The sequence below is a fragment of the Diaphorina citri genome, unplaced genomic scaffold (assembly GCF_000475195.1).
Source record: "Diaphorina citri unplaced genomic scaffold, Diaci psyllid genome assembly version 1.1 scaffold3781, whole genome shotgun sequence".
Taxonomy (NCBI): domain Eukaryota; kingdom Metazoa; phylum Arthropoda; class Insecta; order Hemiptera; family Psyllidae; genus Diaphorina; species Diaphorina citri.
The window spans coordinates 18,462-36,054 of NW_007381181.1; the positions used below are offsets into that span (position 1 = coordinate 18,462).

The 17,593-nt window shown below is 38.8% G+C and overlaps 1 protein-coding gene across 1 annotated transcript in view; it reads right to left on the minus strand.

Annotated features, from left to right (window-relative positions):
- LOC103520556 (arf-GAP with coiled-coil, ANK repeat and PH domain-containing protein 2) overlaps positions 1–16,503 on the minus strand; it is a gene marked incomplete at both ends in the record, with an annotated part of 30,502 nt that extends 13,999 nt beyond the window's left edge. The window contains 4 exon segments of the mRNA XM_008485656.3: positions 6,902–7,130; positions 7,582–8,657; positions 13,264–13,460; positions 16,172–16,503. Coding sequence (XP_008483878.3) covers positions 6,902–7,130; positions 7,582–8,657; positions 13,264–13,460; positions 16,172–16,503 — 1,834 coding nt within the window.
- Between the last annotated feature and the right edge of the window lie 1,090 nt (positions 16,504–17,593).

Here is a 17,593-nt window from a genome sequence, read left to right on the forward strand (position 1 = left end):
AGCACAAAGTCGGGAGATGACCCCTGAAAATATGTACCTGCCTCCACAATGGAACATACACAGTCCTTTCCTTCCCCAAAGTTTCTTGCCTACACAATACATGAATGCACAGTCCTTCCCTGAACATTCACCATAACTCTCATAGTCTCATGTGACCTACATTCAGGATCATTTAGCATAAGATACCCAAACCAACGAAGCAACGAACCACTGTACCATCAGGTCAAAAGTTGCAAACCGACCAAAAACGTGAGAAGTTATATGAGAGAAATTCAGCATGTTCGCCCTCACATGGAGTTCCCCTTTCCATCAACAGGGGCGCTCTCAGGCTAACCGGGGCTCGGGGTGATAGCTTCAAAAATGGGGCTTTTCTAACATTTTTTTTATCCTATAGAAATATTCCTTTAATTCCATCAATATTTTCAAGGATTTCTCAAGGCATAATAGGCGATTATTATTATTATTATTTGAAAAAGCTGGTTCCGGGTCCCTCGAAAAGCCCGCGCCCGGTCAAATAGCCCCGGACGGACCCCCTAAAAACGCCCTGACCACCAATAATAATGGAGTGATAACACACTTTACAAAATAGGGAATATGTAACATAATAGGGAATATGTAGCAATAGGGAATATTGTTGTTAAGGAAACCGCTTATGAGTTCCACAGGGAATTTCCAAGTACGCTACATAATATTAGGACAGGGTACCTAAGGGGTATTTAGGTACAAGGGAGGATTCCATACCTCACAATGCAATCCCAAATGAAGAAACATTTCAGATTTGGGTTTACCTTTCACTTCATACCTACTTCCGAGAAGATACCTAATTATGAGCAGACAAAATGTTTAGACCAGTTTTGGTGTAAAGGGGTGAAGAGAAAATTTGAGCGGTAATTTTGGCATCTCCACCAAAATGTAGGTGGTACATATAACTATCTACTTCACCTATTTCTCGAAAGGTAATACGTGTAATAATGGTACTAATTTAATGAGAATTTAAACATAGGTACCTAATATGAGTATGTTCAACCTACCTCGGTGGTGTAGTGGTCAAGACGCTCGCTTGTTAAACAGGAGGGCGTGGGTTCAATCCCAGCCGAGGTATGGAATTTTATCCTCATATAATTTGAGAATTTGACCACAATAATAGTAGTAGCCTACTGCTGGAGTAAAGGGACTTTTCAGTCCTATGCGAGCAGTATAAATAAGCACTATTATTATTATTACAACTTGAACTAGCGCGAGATGAAGACTCTACGAGATGGCTCTAGGAAAAGGTGTATTTCCCAGTGATCAGTTTTGAGTTTCGAGGAAGGAGAATCCACCTCAACATAGGGTTGAGGGCACGGTTAGTCCAGTGGTAATGCGCTTGCTTGCCATGCAGAAGGTCCCGGGTTCAAATCCTGCCATCGACAAAAATTTGTACTCGTTTTTGGATTGCAAATATTTCAACGGGTTACTTCCTGGTGTTCTTGTGTTGACCAAGCACCTAAATGGGGAGTATTGTGACTCTTCTCGCCCATCTGATGAGAGGCATACTACGGGATGGGCATGCTACGACACAGACCACAAGCGTCCAATGTAGCAGTTGTTCCATTGCTACGAAATAAAAAGCGGTGAAACACTCATCTTTTTTACTTAAATTAAAAAAAAAAACCTAAGATTGAAGTTGGAATATTTCAAGTTAATACAATAATATACACAGATAAATAGACAGGTACATAAATAAACCAAATTACCTTTAACAACATTTATGGTAGGTATGTTCTTTTTTTCTTCCTTTTCTTTCAATCTGGCTTCTTTTTGCAGCTGTTTGTTTTCTTTTCTCTTGGCAATCTTCTCCTGTTTTTTCTTTAACCTCCTTGCTAATCTTTGCTTCTGTCGGTGACTCAATTTCTTGGGTTCTTCATCTGCCTCTGTAACAGAAACCAATAATTTTATTAGATAGGCATTCTTGATAAAGGTTGTGGGTAAAACTACAAGTTAGTACCAAAGCTCTCGAGACTCTTGAGGTCCCTGAAGGGAGGAGAGTGGTTTCAGATTACCATACAGGTCTTGTTAGTTTATAGGACAAAGTAAGTTCCAATTATTAACTCAACAATTTTGTATTTAGGTAGTTTGTCTGTCTGATTCTTTCAACTGAACTTTAAAACTGAATGGGTTGTCTGATTTTGATGAAATTTGGCAAAGATCTCATTGGATTTAGGACCCGATTGGGTTCTTAGGGTACCTTTTTTCTCTCCTTATCCTATAGGAAGGAAAGTAATGTAATCGGGTCAAATTTTCGATGGTCAGTTTTTAGTGCCAAAACACGTTTTGAGGTCCCTACGATGCACTTGAGTCCGGCCCTGAGAAATTGAACCAATATAGTAATACCATCAAACAAACAATTCGAGCCAACTTTACCTAGGTATTTCTATCTGTACTTTCATCTAACCTAAGTAAAAATAATAATAATTTAAAAAAATATCAGCCTGGAAGGTCGCGCGTCTGCCTTGTAAACCCTAGGTCGCTGGTTCGATTTCCGCCCGAGGCGAATTTCATCCTGAGGGGATAACTTTCTCCTATCCTGTCTTCATTTTCACTTCGCTTTCGGGACGATAGGACCTTAGTTCCTCTATCAAACCTCTTAAAAAAGAAGAAAAAAAAAAACCTCGCCAGTGGGCACACAGTTTGAAATTGTGTGAAAGAAAATGAATATGAAAAGATAATTTATTTAGTGACTTGGAAAAAATCTTCGTTCTCTGTTCTCGTCAGATCACTGAAGTTAATCAACGTTGAGCGTGGTTCAAATGTCTTTAAAATACAAGACAATAATAAATTTTCTACCCCACCTATCCTTAGGAACATTGTTACCGGATAGATGCGTAGTGTATGCCGTTTTTGTATGAGCGTGAAAATAATGGCCATAATCTTATATTATAAAATCAAGATCCACTCACTCATTTACATTTCATATTTCACACACTGATCGCTCTATCTCCTGAACCACAACACCTAGAAAGCTGAAATTTGGTAGGAATATTCCTTTTATGGAAAAAAAAAGAAAAAAAAAACTGACCATCGAAAATTTTGACGAATACATTATATTTTCCTTATTATAAGATAAGGAAAGTAAAATCCCATCATGTGCTGCCCCCCACCTTGATTTTCATCTCAGTCCTGGTAGGTGTTAAGTTAAAATCACATATCCCAAGTACCTATCTCTACTGATAAGTGATAAGTCCTCACTGGTTGTTTCGATCACATTCCTAGCTAAAATCAAAATACATAGGTACTTATCAGATTAATCATACCATATCATGCCTCACTGGTTGTTTCGATCACATTCCTAGCTAAAATCAAAATACATAGGTACTTATCAGATTAATCATACCATATCATGCTATTCCAGATACTAGATTTAGATTAGAGATGCAGATATTGGCAACAGGATATGTATGGCGTTTCATCTTAGTAACCCCGCAGCCCAGTAAGGCTGAGTGGTTAAGAGCACTGACTCACAACCTGAAGGTGCTGAGTTCTAATTATTTAGATTAGAGATGCAGATATTGGCAACAGGATATGCATGACGTTTCATCTTAGTAACCCCGCAGCCCAGTGAGGCTCAGTGGTTAAGAGCACTGACTCACAACCTGAAGGTGCTGAGTTCTAATCCCGGAAGGAACGGACATTTGATTGATGATTTGTGCTTCAAACAGGTCCCACTAATGGTTCATATTGAAATTCGAACCCAAAAATGAAATTTAGACTTCCGGCCCTGATGGCCTCCGGGGGTGAAAATCAATGTTTCAAAATTTAATTTTTGGGGACCAATTTCAATATGAATCATTAGTGGGACCTATTTGAAGCACAAATCACCCATCGATATGAATTTCCCATTTTTGGTGCTTCCCCTATTGACGGGAAAACAAGGGAAAATGAAAATTTGAATAGGCCATAACTCCGGCCCTGGTTGTCGGATCGAGCTCAAACTTGTACCAGAGTACTACGTTCCTTAAGACCTTTGATGTGATGTATCACAAACAGGGGGGTTTTATTTAAGATTTTAGAGTTGGCCCCCGTTTCGCGTACTTTGCAATTTTTTTCGCGAATCGCGATATTGCCAAAATATCCGCATTAAAAATCAAAAAGTTACGGGTTTTTTTGTTTTTCGAAATTCTTCGAGAAAGTGGCCTCCGGACGCGAAAATCAATGTTTCAAAATTTAATTTTTGGGGCCCAATTTCAATATGAATCATTAGTGGGACCTATTTCAAGCACAAATCAGCCATCGATATGAATTTCCCATTTTTGGTGCTTCCCCTATTGACGGGAGAACAAGGGAAAATGAAAATTTGAATAGGCCATAACTCCGGCCCTGGTTGTCGGATCGAGCTCAAACTTGTACCAAAGTACTACGTTCCTTAAGACCTTTGATATGATGTATCACAAACAGGGGGGTTTTATTTAAGATCGAATCGCGATATTGCCAAAATATCCGCATTAAAAATCAAAAAGGTACTTTTTTTTGAAATTTCAAACAGGCTTCGAGAAAAACAATTTAAGCATAAATTCTGGGACACCCTGTATATTGGACTTACGTCTTCATCAAGTTGTTTGATAAAAGGCTCCAATCCTTCATACAGATCAAATCCCTGATGATAGTAAGTTCTGCACGCTTGAATATACGACAGTAACTGAAACAGACATCAGAAAATTCAATAGTCAATATGTACTTAATTTCCTTGTTCGAGCGAGAGGTATCATAGCTGTCCCACAGTGTTGAACAGATTGGGTTCAAAACCCTTTAAACGTCCGTACTTAATTTCCTTGTTCGAGCGAGAGGTATCATAGCTGTCCCACAGTGTTGAACAGATTGGGTTCAAAACCCTTTAAACGTCCTAAAATAATGCCTGGGCTACTTCCAAGTCATGTCTTAAATGTTTGTGTTTACCTATTTACAGATTTTCATTGAATTTTTCGTGTTGTTCGAAGTAGAAATAATAAAATGACCAATCAGAAGAATGTTCCTGATGTCATATGAAGATTATGAAGGGAAAGTGTAATGTTGGTTTTTAATAGTTTATCTTGTTTGATCAAATCGATTATCTTCTTCTTAGCCTTTTCCCACTCAGGTGGGGTCGGCGTTTTCTGTTAGCAGCTTCCATCTGCCTCGGTTATTTACATCTTCCTCTGATAAACCCTTCTCTGCTAAGTCTTTATTCACACAATGTCTCCACTGTTTCTTCGGCCTGCCTCTCGTTCTTCATCCTTCAACTGCCTCACTTATTCAACAACATATTTTCCATGTTTGATCAAGTCGATCAAAGTTCAATAACCAAAGCACAAACAAGAATGGTTTATCGCCTTACCGTGGATAAACTTGTGCTTGGTCTTTTAAAGCAGAGAGAACCCTTTGAGGAACTGCCAGCTTGCTAGGCTGGTTAGGGTTAGCTGTTCTCCTCCCTGTTTATCTTTATAGTCCCACAGCCAGACGCTAGTCTTCTCTCTGTTTAACGTCCCCTAGCCAGACAAGTGTACACAGGTCGCAGAACACTCTATCACCTGTGTACACTACTCAACGAACTTGCTAGAAAGTGGTCTTGCGAAAAAGTCTACAGTGTATCGGTACCTTTATAAGTCATCTGAAGAGGGACTATGGGATGGACATGCTACGACACAGACCACACGCGTCTAAATGTCTCATTGAGCTATGAAATAAAATAGACGGTAAAACACACATGAAAAAAAAAAAAATCTTACCCATTTTGTACTCTTTCTCAAGCACCACTCCTTTACTTTAGTAGGATACACTCGTACCAATTCTGACATGGTCTGTGTTTTAACACCAGAACCAAGTTAACGCCTAGGGCATTCTCTACCACTCAACACAAGACTCATGCAATAGTCCTACACACTGGACTCAGCACACAGGAATTTCGTTAGAAAAGTCCCCCATTTCAATGTAATGTAACCTTTCTACCACACTTGGGTGGTAGAAGTTTCATACAGATGTTGTAAGTCAATAGGTATGAAGACTCTCAATCCATTGTTTGAAGAAATCCGTTTTCATTAGCTTCAAAACATTGTCAAGGTTACACAAAAAAAAAACGCAATACACTAATCATTAATAACAAGTAGGTTACAACGTGAAACATCACACATATAAAACCGAATCAATAGAAGACCAACAAGAACACCCGGGTGTTTAGAACAATAGAATCACTACGTCAATATAGGAAGATCTTCACTTTCGGGACGATAAGATCTTAGTTCCTCTATCAAACCTCTTAAAAAAGAAGAAGAGGAAGAAAAATCTTGCCAGTGGTTATGTCATCTTGAAGACACCAGTTCTCGTCAGATCACCAAAGTTAATCAACGTTGAGCGTGGATCAAATGTCTTTAAAATACAAGACAATAATAAATTTTCTAACCCACCTATCCTTAGAAACATTGTTACCAGATAGATGCGTAGTGTATGCCGTTCTTGTATGAGCGTGAAAATAAAGGCCATAATCTTATATTATAAAACCAAGATCCATTCACTCATTCACATTTCATATTTCACACACTGATCGCTCTATCTCCAGAACCACAACACCTAGAAAGCTGAAATTTGGTAGGAAGATTTGAACACAGAAAAAAAAATCACTACGTCAAAAAAGGAAGATTTGAATACAGAAAAAAAATCACTCCGTCAATAAAGGAAGATTTGAATACACTATTAAAGCTAGTCGACAGAAAATCACAACTGTGCTTAAAGATGAAATCAATACAAAAACAACATTAGCTACTTATAGTCATCGCATACTTAACACTCGTAGTCATCAGAGGATTTTGCGAAAATCTAAACCGATCCTGAGATTGCGTTTTCTATCAATAAACCTGCCATAAAGAATAACAGACAAGATAAATAAACTCACCCGTTACTTCAATATTAAGAATGTCAGAACACGACGCAAAGTACGTTGTTCCCGACGTGGCTGTCTTCTCTGACGAAGTCGTATATACCGAGCTGTCCGACAGATCCTTAGCATCCTCTTCCCTCGTCTCTTCCTTCTCCTTCCCCTTGATGATCGCATACAGTGCGGATCTCCTAACACTAGGTGTCGCATCACTCGATCCTTCACTAGAACTAGGCTTTCTCTTATCCTGTCTTCCTTCGTTAAGTGTTAAAAGAAAGCAAGAACGAGGGACCCAAAACGTGTTTAGAAAAAAAAAGAGAGAAAAAAAAACTGACCATCAATAATTTTGACGAATACATTTTATTTTCCTTATTATGAGATAAGGAAAGTAAAATCCCATCATGTGCTGCCCGCTGCCCCCCACCTTGATTTTCATCTCAGTCCTGGTAGATGTTAAGTTAAAATCACATATCCCAAGTACCTATCTCTACTGATAAGTCCTCACTGGTTGTTTTGATCACATTCCTAGCTAAAACCAAAATATATAGGTACTTATCAGATTAATCATACCATATCATGCCATTTCAGATACTATATTTAGATTAGAGATGCAGATATTGGCAACAGGATATGCATGGCGTTTCATCTTAGTAACCCCGCAGCCCAGTAAGGCTGAGTGGTTAAGAGCACTGACTCACAACCTGAAGGTGCTGAGTTCGAATGTTAGTAATGTCAGAACACGACGCAAAGTACGTTGTTCCCGACGTGGCTGTCTTCTCTGACGATGTCGTATATACCGAGCTGTCAGACAGATCCTTAGCATCCTCTTCCCTCACCTCTTCCTTCTCCTTCCCCTTGATGATCGCATACAGTGCGGATCTCCTAACACTAGGTGTCGCATCACTCGATCCTTCACTAGAACTATTAGTGTCTAATGGAGATTTTTCTAATGGGGAATACCACATGGATTTTTCTTTCACATCTGAGCTAGGTTTGCTGGTGCTAGTGTCAGTGATAGGTTTCCTGTCAGTATCACAGCTCGTGTCAGTCTGTCCATTATCCACATAGAACACGGCACGTTTCCTTTCCTTCTCCTCAGTGAGAGGAACACCTCCAATACTCTTCTCTTCCACTTCACCTCCACCGACTGGCTCATCCGCGAGTTTGAAACTCTCCAGGATACAATTCAGATCCAGGTCTGTCTTCGCTATCTTCAAATCATCCTCAAGATCTTCCTTCACTTCCTTCCCGGAGCTATCACTTCCAATGCCTTCATCTCGTTCTCGCCTCGTCTCTACATCTCCGCTGGCAAGTGACGTACCACTCCCCACCTCACTCAGGTGTTTCAGCTTCGCGTTTTTGTCAACAGATCGCGTACGTCGTCGGATTTTTTGCACGCTCCACTTCCGAATGACAAGTTTGGGCGGGCGCGGGGTCTTCTCTTCCGTCAAGCTGAGTCCCGAGGCCCGGGCAGCGTCTGTCGGCCCGCGGGATACCTCAGGGCCTCCCGGTCCCGCAGTGAGACACTTCACATACGCCCGCTCGATGTACTTCCTCCGTATCCAAGCCTCACGGTCCCCAGTAGGGGAGATCGGAGATAGCCCGGGCGGGAGGTTGCCCAGGTAGACCGCGTTAATAACGGCGTTACCCAGTTCAGCCATGACTTTGATCAGGGACGGCTCCCAGCTGTCTAACGTGAGGGAGCGGACTTTGGAGAAGTGAACGCCTAGACCACGATGCACACCGGAACATTCTGCGGGCAAATAAATATCATCTAAAATAAATAAAATTAAACAAAATAGATATCTGCAGATTGGTGCTAAGAAAAGTAACATGGGATTAACAACTAGACCAAAGAGAGTTAAGTCGTATTTTCCTTTGTGTTAAGCAAAAAATGCTTGTCACAAATGTCGTTCCCTGCTTAATACACTACGCTAAATTTTATCACTTGACTTGGACTCGAACCACCAACCTCCAGATGAAACAGAAACATAACTGAATGAGAATAAATGGAAACCAACACAGATAAGACTAGTAGTTCTGTGAACTGTAGACCTCACTCAAACAGAAACATAACTGAATGAGAATAAATGGAAACCAACACAGATAAGACTAGTAGTTCTGTGAACTGTAGACCTCACTCAGATTCTTTCGCCCAAGCTGAAATGAAGGTACGATTGAATGCTTATTCACATGTATTGAATTAGAACAGAAAGGATACCTGCGTCTTACGTAATAAAAAAGGATATCAATATAGCTGATATCCTCCCTATCAGTCCCACCTCTCGAATATCCTGTAGGCAATATTATTTAAATGAGAGTGTTCCCACTACACAAGACGCAATTTTTAGTCCGTCCTTCCTTTATTATTACAATAGTAATAAAAAAGGTATAAGGGACGGACTATTGTATTCGCTTCGGTGTCTGTCTTTGTCACAAATGTCGTTCCCTGCTTAATACACTACGCTAAATTTTATCACTTGACTTGGACTCGAACCACCAACCTCCAGATCCAAAGTCCACCGCGCTAACCACTACACCATTCGTAGATTCGTAAAAGCTTAAACCATCCTTTAGGGCTGTCTATCCCTTACATTTAAGCCTCAGAGTTAAGCAATGGTGGATAATTGTATAGTTGATTTCAGCGCCTCGGTGGTGTAGTGGTCAAGGCGCTCGCCTGGTAAACAGGAGGGCGTGGGTTGAATCCCAGCCGAGGTATGGAATTTTATCCCCAAAAGCTTAAACCATCCTTTAGGGCTGTCTATCCCTTACATCTAAGCCTCAGAGTTAAGCAATGGTGGATACTTGTATAGTCGATTTCAGCGCCTCGGTGGTGTAGTGGTCAAGGCGCTCGCCTGGTAAACAGGAGGGCGTGGGTTCAATCCCAGCCGAGGTATGGAATTGCTTTTGAATCACATGATTGATTGATGTTTCTCCTGTTATTGTTTTTGAAGGCAATGTTGTCGTTCATTACCATTATTGATCTCTTGTAAGTACATATATACTCATTAAGCTAATAAATATACCCAAGTACTTACCTATCCTGAAGACAAATCTAGGTTAGGGTTATCAAGATACAGACTAGGTATGAACCTACTAATTACCTACATATATACTCATTAAGCTAATGAATATACCCAAGTACTTACCTATCCTGAAGACAAATCTAGGTTAGGGTTATCAAGATACAGACTAGGTATGAACCTACTAATTACCTAAAAAGTACAAAAATAGGTAGTTCTAAATGGTACCTATATGAAATATGTACTTTACTTTTAGAAAAATATCAAATTGTCATGAATTATTTCTGGTAAGTTCTAAATGGTACCTATATGAAATATGTACTTTACTTTTAGAAAAATATCAAATTGTCATGAATTATTTCTGGTAAAGCAGAGCCTTTACACAACTTTTGTGGATATCATACTTGTTGCAGCATAACTAAGTACCTCCAAAGCAGCCAATTTCCATACATGTACCAATAATTTTTTTTTATATTGGTAATGCAGCCACTGGTTGCTACTTAATTAAAGTAGCTAGGTACCTACTTCATAAAATTGTCCTAACAAGGATGAGTAGCTACACTCCAAACTTCAAGCACAGATTAAAGATCGCACAGGTTCGACTGTATTTATAGTTTTATAGGTAGTTATGTAGATGTAAAGTAATTTTTGGGAGTTCGATTAAGACTTTTCTTCAAAAAGAGTTCATTCATTTGTCAATTAAATAATAAATACTTAAAGTGATGAATAATTAGAATTACCTACACATAATATCTACATAATTATGCTCATAACAATAATGAATTGATAAACATTCAAACAAAGAGATCATGATAAAGACCTCGTTAACAAGACATACTGATGACTCATTCATTCTCACAAAAAAAAACCACCCTGTATGTATTATGTTATTTTCACTCTAAACAGCACCCTGTACAATTACTCAAAGCTATAAAGTAGGGAGAACTCACTGGATGAGTAATATACATGATAGAACTGAAAGCATCAGGAACCCCTTCCTCTACAATTACACCTACCATTATGAGTCACCCTTGATTCCAAGGAATTCAGTACACAGCTTGTATTACTACCCACAACATATCGTAGTGAGCTACCTATGGTCATGTTAATCTATTAGTCAATTAAACCTCACCATAACAACTTGACCACAACATGATAACACAGGAGAATTAATATGGTCTATGTACAGGACACTGATAGGGTGTTTACAAATTATAAAACAATTTTTACCAAGGCCAAATCATGTAAAGTAGCCTAGGATAGATATGTACTTAGTTTGTAGCTACATCTATAATATAGAAGGGATTAATATGGTCTATGTACAGGACACTGATAGGGTGTTTACAAAATATAAAACAATTTTTACCAAGGCCAAATCATGTAAAGTAGCCTAGGATAGATATGTACTTAGTTTGTAGCTACATCTATAATATAGAAATCTTAATGATGAGTTGATGACAAAGTACTATACTAGTCAGAAATGTTGTTCCCCAATGAATACACCTTTTATAACTTGACCACAAACCACCAACCTCAAGATTAGAAGTCCACTACAGTAACTACTAACTGATGTTGAATAAATTGGTCAAATTCTTATAATATTATTTCTGTTTGACCTTTATCAGATTCTTTATTTAGAGTTCAATAAAGCTACATATGATTATGATTCTTAACAATACCTGGGGAATTACTCAATCATCATTCATATGAATGATGAACTTTTGAATCACATGATTGATTGATGTTTCTCCTGTTATTGTTTTTGAAGGCAATGGTCAATATGTACTTAATTTTTTTGTTCGAGCGAGAGGTATCATAGTTGTCCCACAGTGTTTAACAGATTGGGTTCAAAACCCTTTGAACGTCCTAAAATAATGCCTGGGCTACTTCCAAGTCATGTCTTAAATGTTTGTGTTTACCTATTTACAGATTTTCATTGAAAATGTTGTGTCCATGTTTAGAGCAAAATTTTTCGTGTTGTTCGAAGTAGAAATTCTGATCTGTTCTATTTTTCTAATACCTTTTTCTCCCTCCTTTGTTTTTCTCTTTCCTTTTAATGTCAGCTATTAAGCTGACAAAAACCGGTTCCAAACCACCAACCTCAAGATTAGAAGTCCACTGCACTAACTACTAACTGATGTTGAATAAATTGGTCAGATTCTTTATTTAGAGTTCAATATAGCTACATATGATTATGATTCTTAACAATATCTGGGTAATTACTCAATCATCATTCATATGAATGATGAGCTTGAGTTCAATATAGCTACATATGATTATGATTCTTAACAATATCTGGGTAATTACTCAATCATCATTCATATGAATGATGAACTTTTGAATCACATGATTGATTGATGTTTCTCCTGTTATTGTTTTTGAAGGCAATGTTGTGGTTCATTACCATTATTGATCTCTTGTAAGTAAGTACATATATACTCATTAAGCTAATGAATATACCCAAGTACTTACCTATCCTGAAGACAAATCTAGGTTAGGGTTATCAAGATACAAACTAGGTATGAACCTACTAATTACCTAAAAAGTACAAAAAATAGGCAGTTCTAAATGGTACCTATATGAAATATGTAGGTACTTTACTTTTAGGAAAATATCAAATTGTCATGAATTATTTGTGGTAAAGCAGAGCCTTTACACAACTTTTGTGGATATCATACTTGTCACAGCATAACTAAGTACCTCCATAGCAGCCAATTTCTCATACATGTACCAATATTTTTTTTTACATTGGTAATGCAGCCACTGGTTGCTACTTGATTAAAGTAGCTAGGTACAAGGATGAGTAGCTACACTCCAAACTTCAAGCACAGATAAAAAAAAAATGCCTGACTAGAAATCAACCCCGGAACCTTCCATATGCAATTGTAGTGTGATACTCACTAGGTCAATGAGGTTTATTTTTAGGCAAATAGGCAAAACACATTTTTTTTTTTACATTTCTAAAGTTTCTTTATGCATTTAAACCTAACCCTACAATATCACCCATCGATCTGAATTTCCCATTTTTGGTACTTTGACGGGAGAACAAGGGAAAATGAAAATTTGAATAGGCCATAACTCCGTCCCTGGTTGTCGGATCGAGCTCAAACTTGTACCAAAGTACTACGTTCTTTAAGACCTTTGATATGATGTATCACAAACAGGGGGGTTTTATTTAAGATTTTAGAGTTGGCCCCCGTTTCGCGGACTTTGCGAAATTTTTCGCGAATCGCGATATTGCCAAAATATCCGCATTAAAAATCAAAAAGTTACGGTTTTTACTTTTTATTACCCTTACGTATAGGGAACCTATACAAGGTAATGAGAAAGTATTGCAATCGGTCCAAATTTTCAAAATCGGGAAATGATTGTTATGCAGATGATCCAGAGCCGTATGTCTGAAACACTTCCGGGTAGCTGTCAGCAGATTCCTCGCATCCTCTATTTCCAGGGGTTTGGTTTTAGACGCGGCACTGTGTTTTTGTAGGGCAAGATCTAGCTCGGCCGATACCTTGTTGAAACAGTGCTTCGATTCTGTCACCTCTTTGATATCTCTGAAAACAGAATAGAATCGATTTTGAATCTTAGGTCAGCCACTCACTATCAGGTAGACCTGACAGGTACAGCTGACACCTGATGAGCTCACACACTATCAGGCACACCTGACAGGTACGGTTGTCAGCCACTCACTCAGGTACAGCTGACACCTGATGAGCTCACACACTATCAGGCACACCTGACAGGTACGGTTGAAAACGTCCGTCTGTCAGGTCTACCTGATGAGCACACACACTGATAGTGAGTGTCTAACCTTAAATATTTGTAGAATAGTAATTCCTAACCCTATACCGAGAATGAGCCAGCCACTCACTATCAGGTAGACCTGACAGGTACAGCTGACACCTGATGAGCTCACACACTATCAGGCACACCTGACAGGTACGGTTGAAAACGTCTGTCTGTCAGGTCTACCTGATGAGCACACACACTGATAGTGAGTATTTAACCTCAAATATTTGTAGAATAGTAATTCCTAACCCTATACCGAGAATGAGGTACACGATAGAGCTGCCTGGAAAGGACTGACAAGAAACGCCGACCTTATTGGAAGGGACTAACAAAAAAAGCCGACCCTATTGGAAGGGACTGACAAGAAACGCCGACCCTATTGGAAGGGACTGACAAGAAACGCCGACCCTATTGGAAGGGACTAACAAGAAACCTCATAGTGTGTGTGTGTGTGTGTGTGCTCACCAGGTAGACCTGACATTCGGACCTTTTCAGCCGCACCCGTCAGGTCTACCTTCTAGTGTGTGCGTGTGTTGTGCTCTCACCAGGGGAAAAGGTGAGTTGGTTCTAAAAAAAAGGTCAATTTTTGTCACGTATGAATTGGTTCCCCTTCAATGAAACATTCCAATACTTCACGTCACTTGGGTCTAAAAACGGCAGCCCGAAAAAACATTTTAAAAAATCACTCTGTTCAGACTTTTCTTCTTTTTATGTACTGGCGAGTCCTATATTTTGTATTTTCTTCCACCAAATAATAAAATATACTGAATTGTTGTTATTCAAAATCAAAAAATTGTAGAATGAGGAAAAAAATCATTTAATATAATTATTTGCTTATGCTTCATTCTTCTTGTTTAAGTAAGAAATCAGTTGGATGACTTGTGTTTTCAAACAAACCACGGGATGATGTGAATTTCTTTTCAAGTATCATGATGTCATGATTTTTATAATGTTAAGAAGACGGAAAACGTGTTGATTTCAATCAGAGTGTTACCCTGTAGTCCTGTTTTGATCTCGTTATTAGTTATTACATACAAGGTTGTTACCCAATAATTGAATTCTAAAGACTCAATTCAAACAGAAGAACAGTATAATAATATGACACAATATGAGAAAGATAAAGGGGAAGATTGGATAATTAAATACCTATGAATATAGCACAGGGATGATTTTATTCCGTTGGCTCACTCAGAAGTCAGAACTCACTCACTTCTGACTGAAACCAAAACACGCCTTGCCTTTGAATTGCATGTTCCTTATGAAATGGGTCCAGTTGTACACAAAACTTCCCTAAGCGGCATTGCTCGAGCATCATGAGCACGTTACCTATATACCCTCTGGAAAGATGTTAGATGGATGATCAACCCCGTCGATCAACCATCGATATTTCGTCGAGGTTACAGTCGACATCGATCAACGGCGTCGACTGTACATGTGTGTAAACAGCAATTAAAAAAAAATCTGGTGTGATCATGACACGACTTTCCTTATCCTATTGAATGATGCTTATTTGAGTGTTCTTTTACCCTAACTTTTACAATATCTCTAACCGATTTGTCGCTATAGCTGAAAACCGCCAAAAAACGATCGAAATCTGTCCAAAAGCGGTCAAAATACCGCCAACCGCAGCAACCATCTCAACCAAAAGTTTTGTGTCGCATCCTTGTCACATTTGACAGCTACATACCAAATTTTAACTCTAGCTCTTACCGTTCTCGAGATATTTTGTTTACAGACAGATAGATACACAGACAGACACACACACGGACCAATGGCTGAAACTTTGGATTTAGGCTCTAGGGACCTCAAAACGTGTTTTGACACTAAAAACTGACCATCGAAAATTTGACCCGATTACATTACTTTCCTTCCTATAGGATAAGGAAAGTAAAAACCACCTGTAAGGCTATTCCGGTATTCCCCTTATGGATTTTTTCTGCTTAATGTTGTCCAAACGTTCCTACTTACTCTTTAATAAAAGCGTGAATATTCTTCACAATAGTCCTCGTGGCCTGGTCCAACAGTATGGTCTGAAACTTGTTCATCTCCTGGAGAGTGTGAATGATTTCCTTATGGATTTTTTCTGCTTAATGTTGTCCAAACGTCCCAACTTACTACTTACTCCTTAATAAACGCGTGAATATTCTTCACAATAGTCCTCGTGGCCTGGTCCAACAGTATGGTCTGAAACTTGTTCATCTCCTGGAGAGTGTGAATGATTTCACCTGTAAAAGGCTATTCCCCTTATGGATTTTTTCTGCTTAACGCTGTCCAAACGTTCCTACTTACTCTTTAATAAAAGCGTGAATATTCTTCACAATGGTCCTCGTGGCCTGATCCAACAGTATGGTCTGAAACTTGTTCATCTCCTGGAGAGTGTGAATGATTTTGTTCAGCTGAACATTGGTGTTCCTATCGTCCCGGACTCCCCTTATGGATTTTTTCTGCTTAATGTTGTCCAAACGTTCCTACTTACTCTTTAATAAAAGCGTGAATATTCTTCACAATAGTCCTCGTGGCCTGGTCCAACAGTATGGTCTGAAACTTGTTCATCTCCTGGAGAGTGTGAATGATTTTGTTCAGCTGAACATTGGTGTTCCTATCGTCCCGGAAACAAATGTTCAGCTCCCACAGGGTGTTTGCAAACTGGCTCTGATTGGCGACGTAGGTTTTACCAGCCTCGATCATGGCGTTGCAAACTTTCAGCACTTTCTCCATACGGTGCTCGAGATTCTCCAGGCTTTGTTCTTGTTCTTCTATGATTGATCTGAAATAAAGTGAAGGTTTGTGTTGATATAGTCCGGGAGTTTGTCAGCCTTTAGGTGAATTTTCCATACGGAAACGGAACCGACACCTTGGATTTCCCTCTGATTGCAGTACAGGCGCCACTTCAGTTTCCAAGAGGGAACCGGTTCGTTTTTAAAAGTTTTCCGAGTGGGCAGTGGGGGAAAATGATTTTAAAGAGGTGAATTTTCCATACGGAAACGGAACCGACACCTTGGATTTCCCTCTGATTTCAGTACAGGCGCCACTTCAGTTTCCAAGAGGGAACCGGTTCGTTTTTAAAAGTTTTCCGAGTGGGCAGTGGGGGAAGATGATTTTAAAAGGGGCACGACTCTGAATGTCACTAGCCCAATGGTTGTCTGTCGTTCTCGAACTCTTGACGTTCGCCACCCAGCATAGTTCAAGTATTATTCATATGAAATTAACGAGAGTGAGAAGAGAATTCAGGTTTCCCATTTAGGTGGGTCCCAATTACACAGGTTCGACTGTATTTATACGTAGTTATGTAGATGTAAAATAATTTTTGGGAGTTTGATTAAGACTTTTCTTCAAGTTAAAGAGTTCATTCATTTGTCAATTAAATAATAAATACTACAGGTTCGACTGTATTTATAGTTTTATAGGTAGTTATGTAGAATTGTAGATGTAAAATAATTTTTGGGAGTTTGATTAAGACTTTTCTTCAAGTTAAAGAGTTCATTCATTTGTCAATTAAATAATAAATACTTAAAGTGATGAATAATTAGAATTACCTACACATAATACATATGCTCATAACAATAATGAATTGATAAACATTCAAACAAAGAGATCATGATAAAGACCTCGTTAACAAGACATAAGTACTGATGACTCATTCATTCTCACAAAAAAAAACACCCTGTATGTAATATGTTATTTTCACTCTAAACAGCACCCTGTACAATTACTCAAAGCTATAAAGTAGGGAGAACTCACTGGATGAGTAATTTACATGATAGAACTGAAAGCATCAGGAACCCTTTCCTCTACAATTACACCTACCATTATGAGTCATCCTTGATTCCAAGGAATTCAGTACACAGCTTGTATTACTACCCACAACATATCGTAGTGAGCTACCTATGGTCATGTT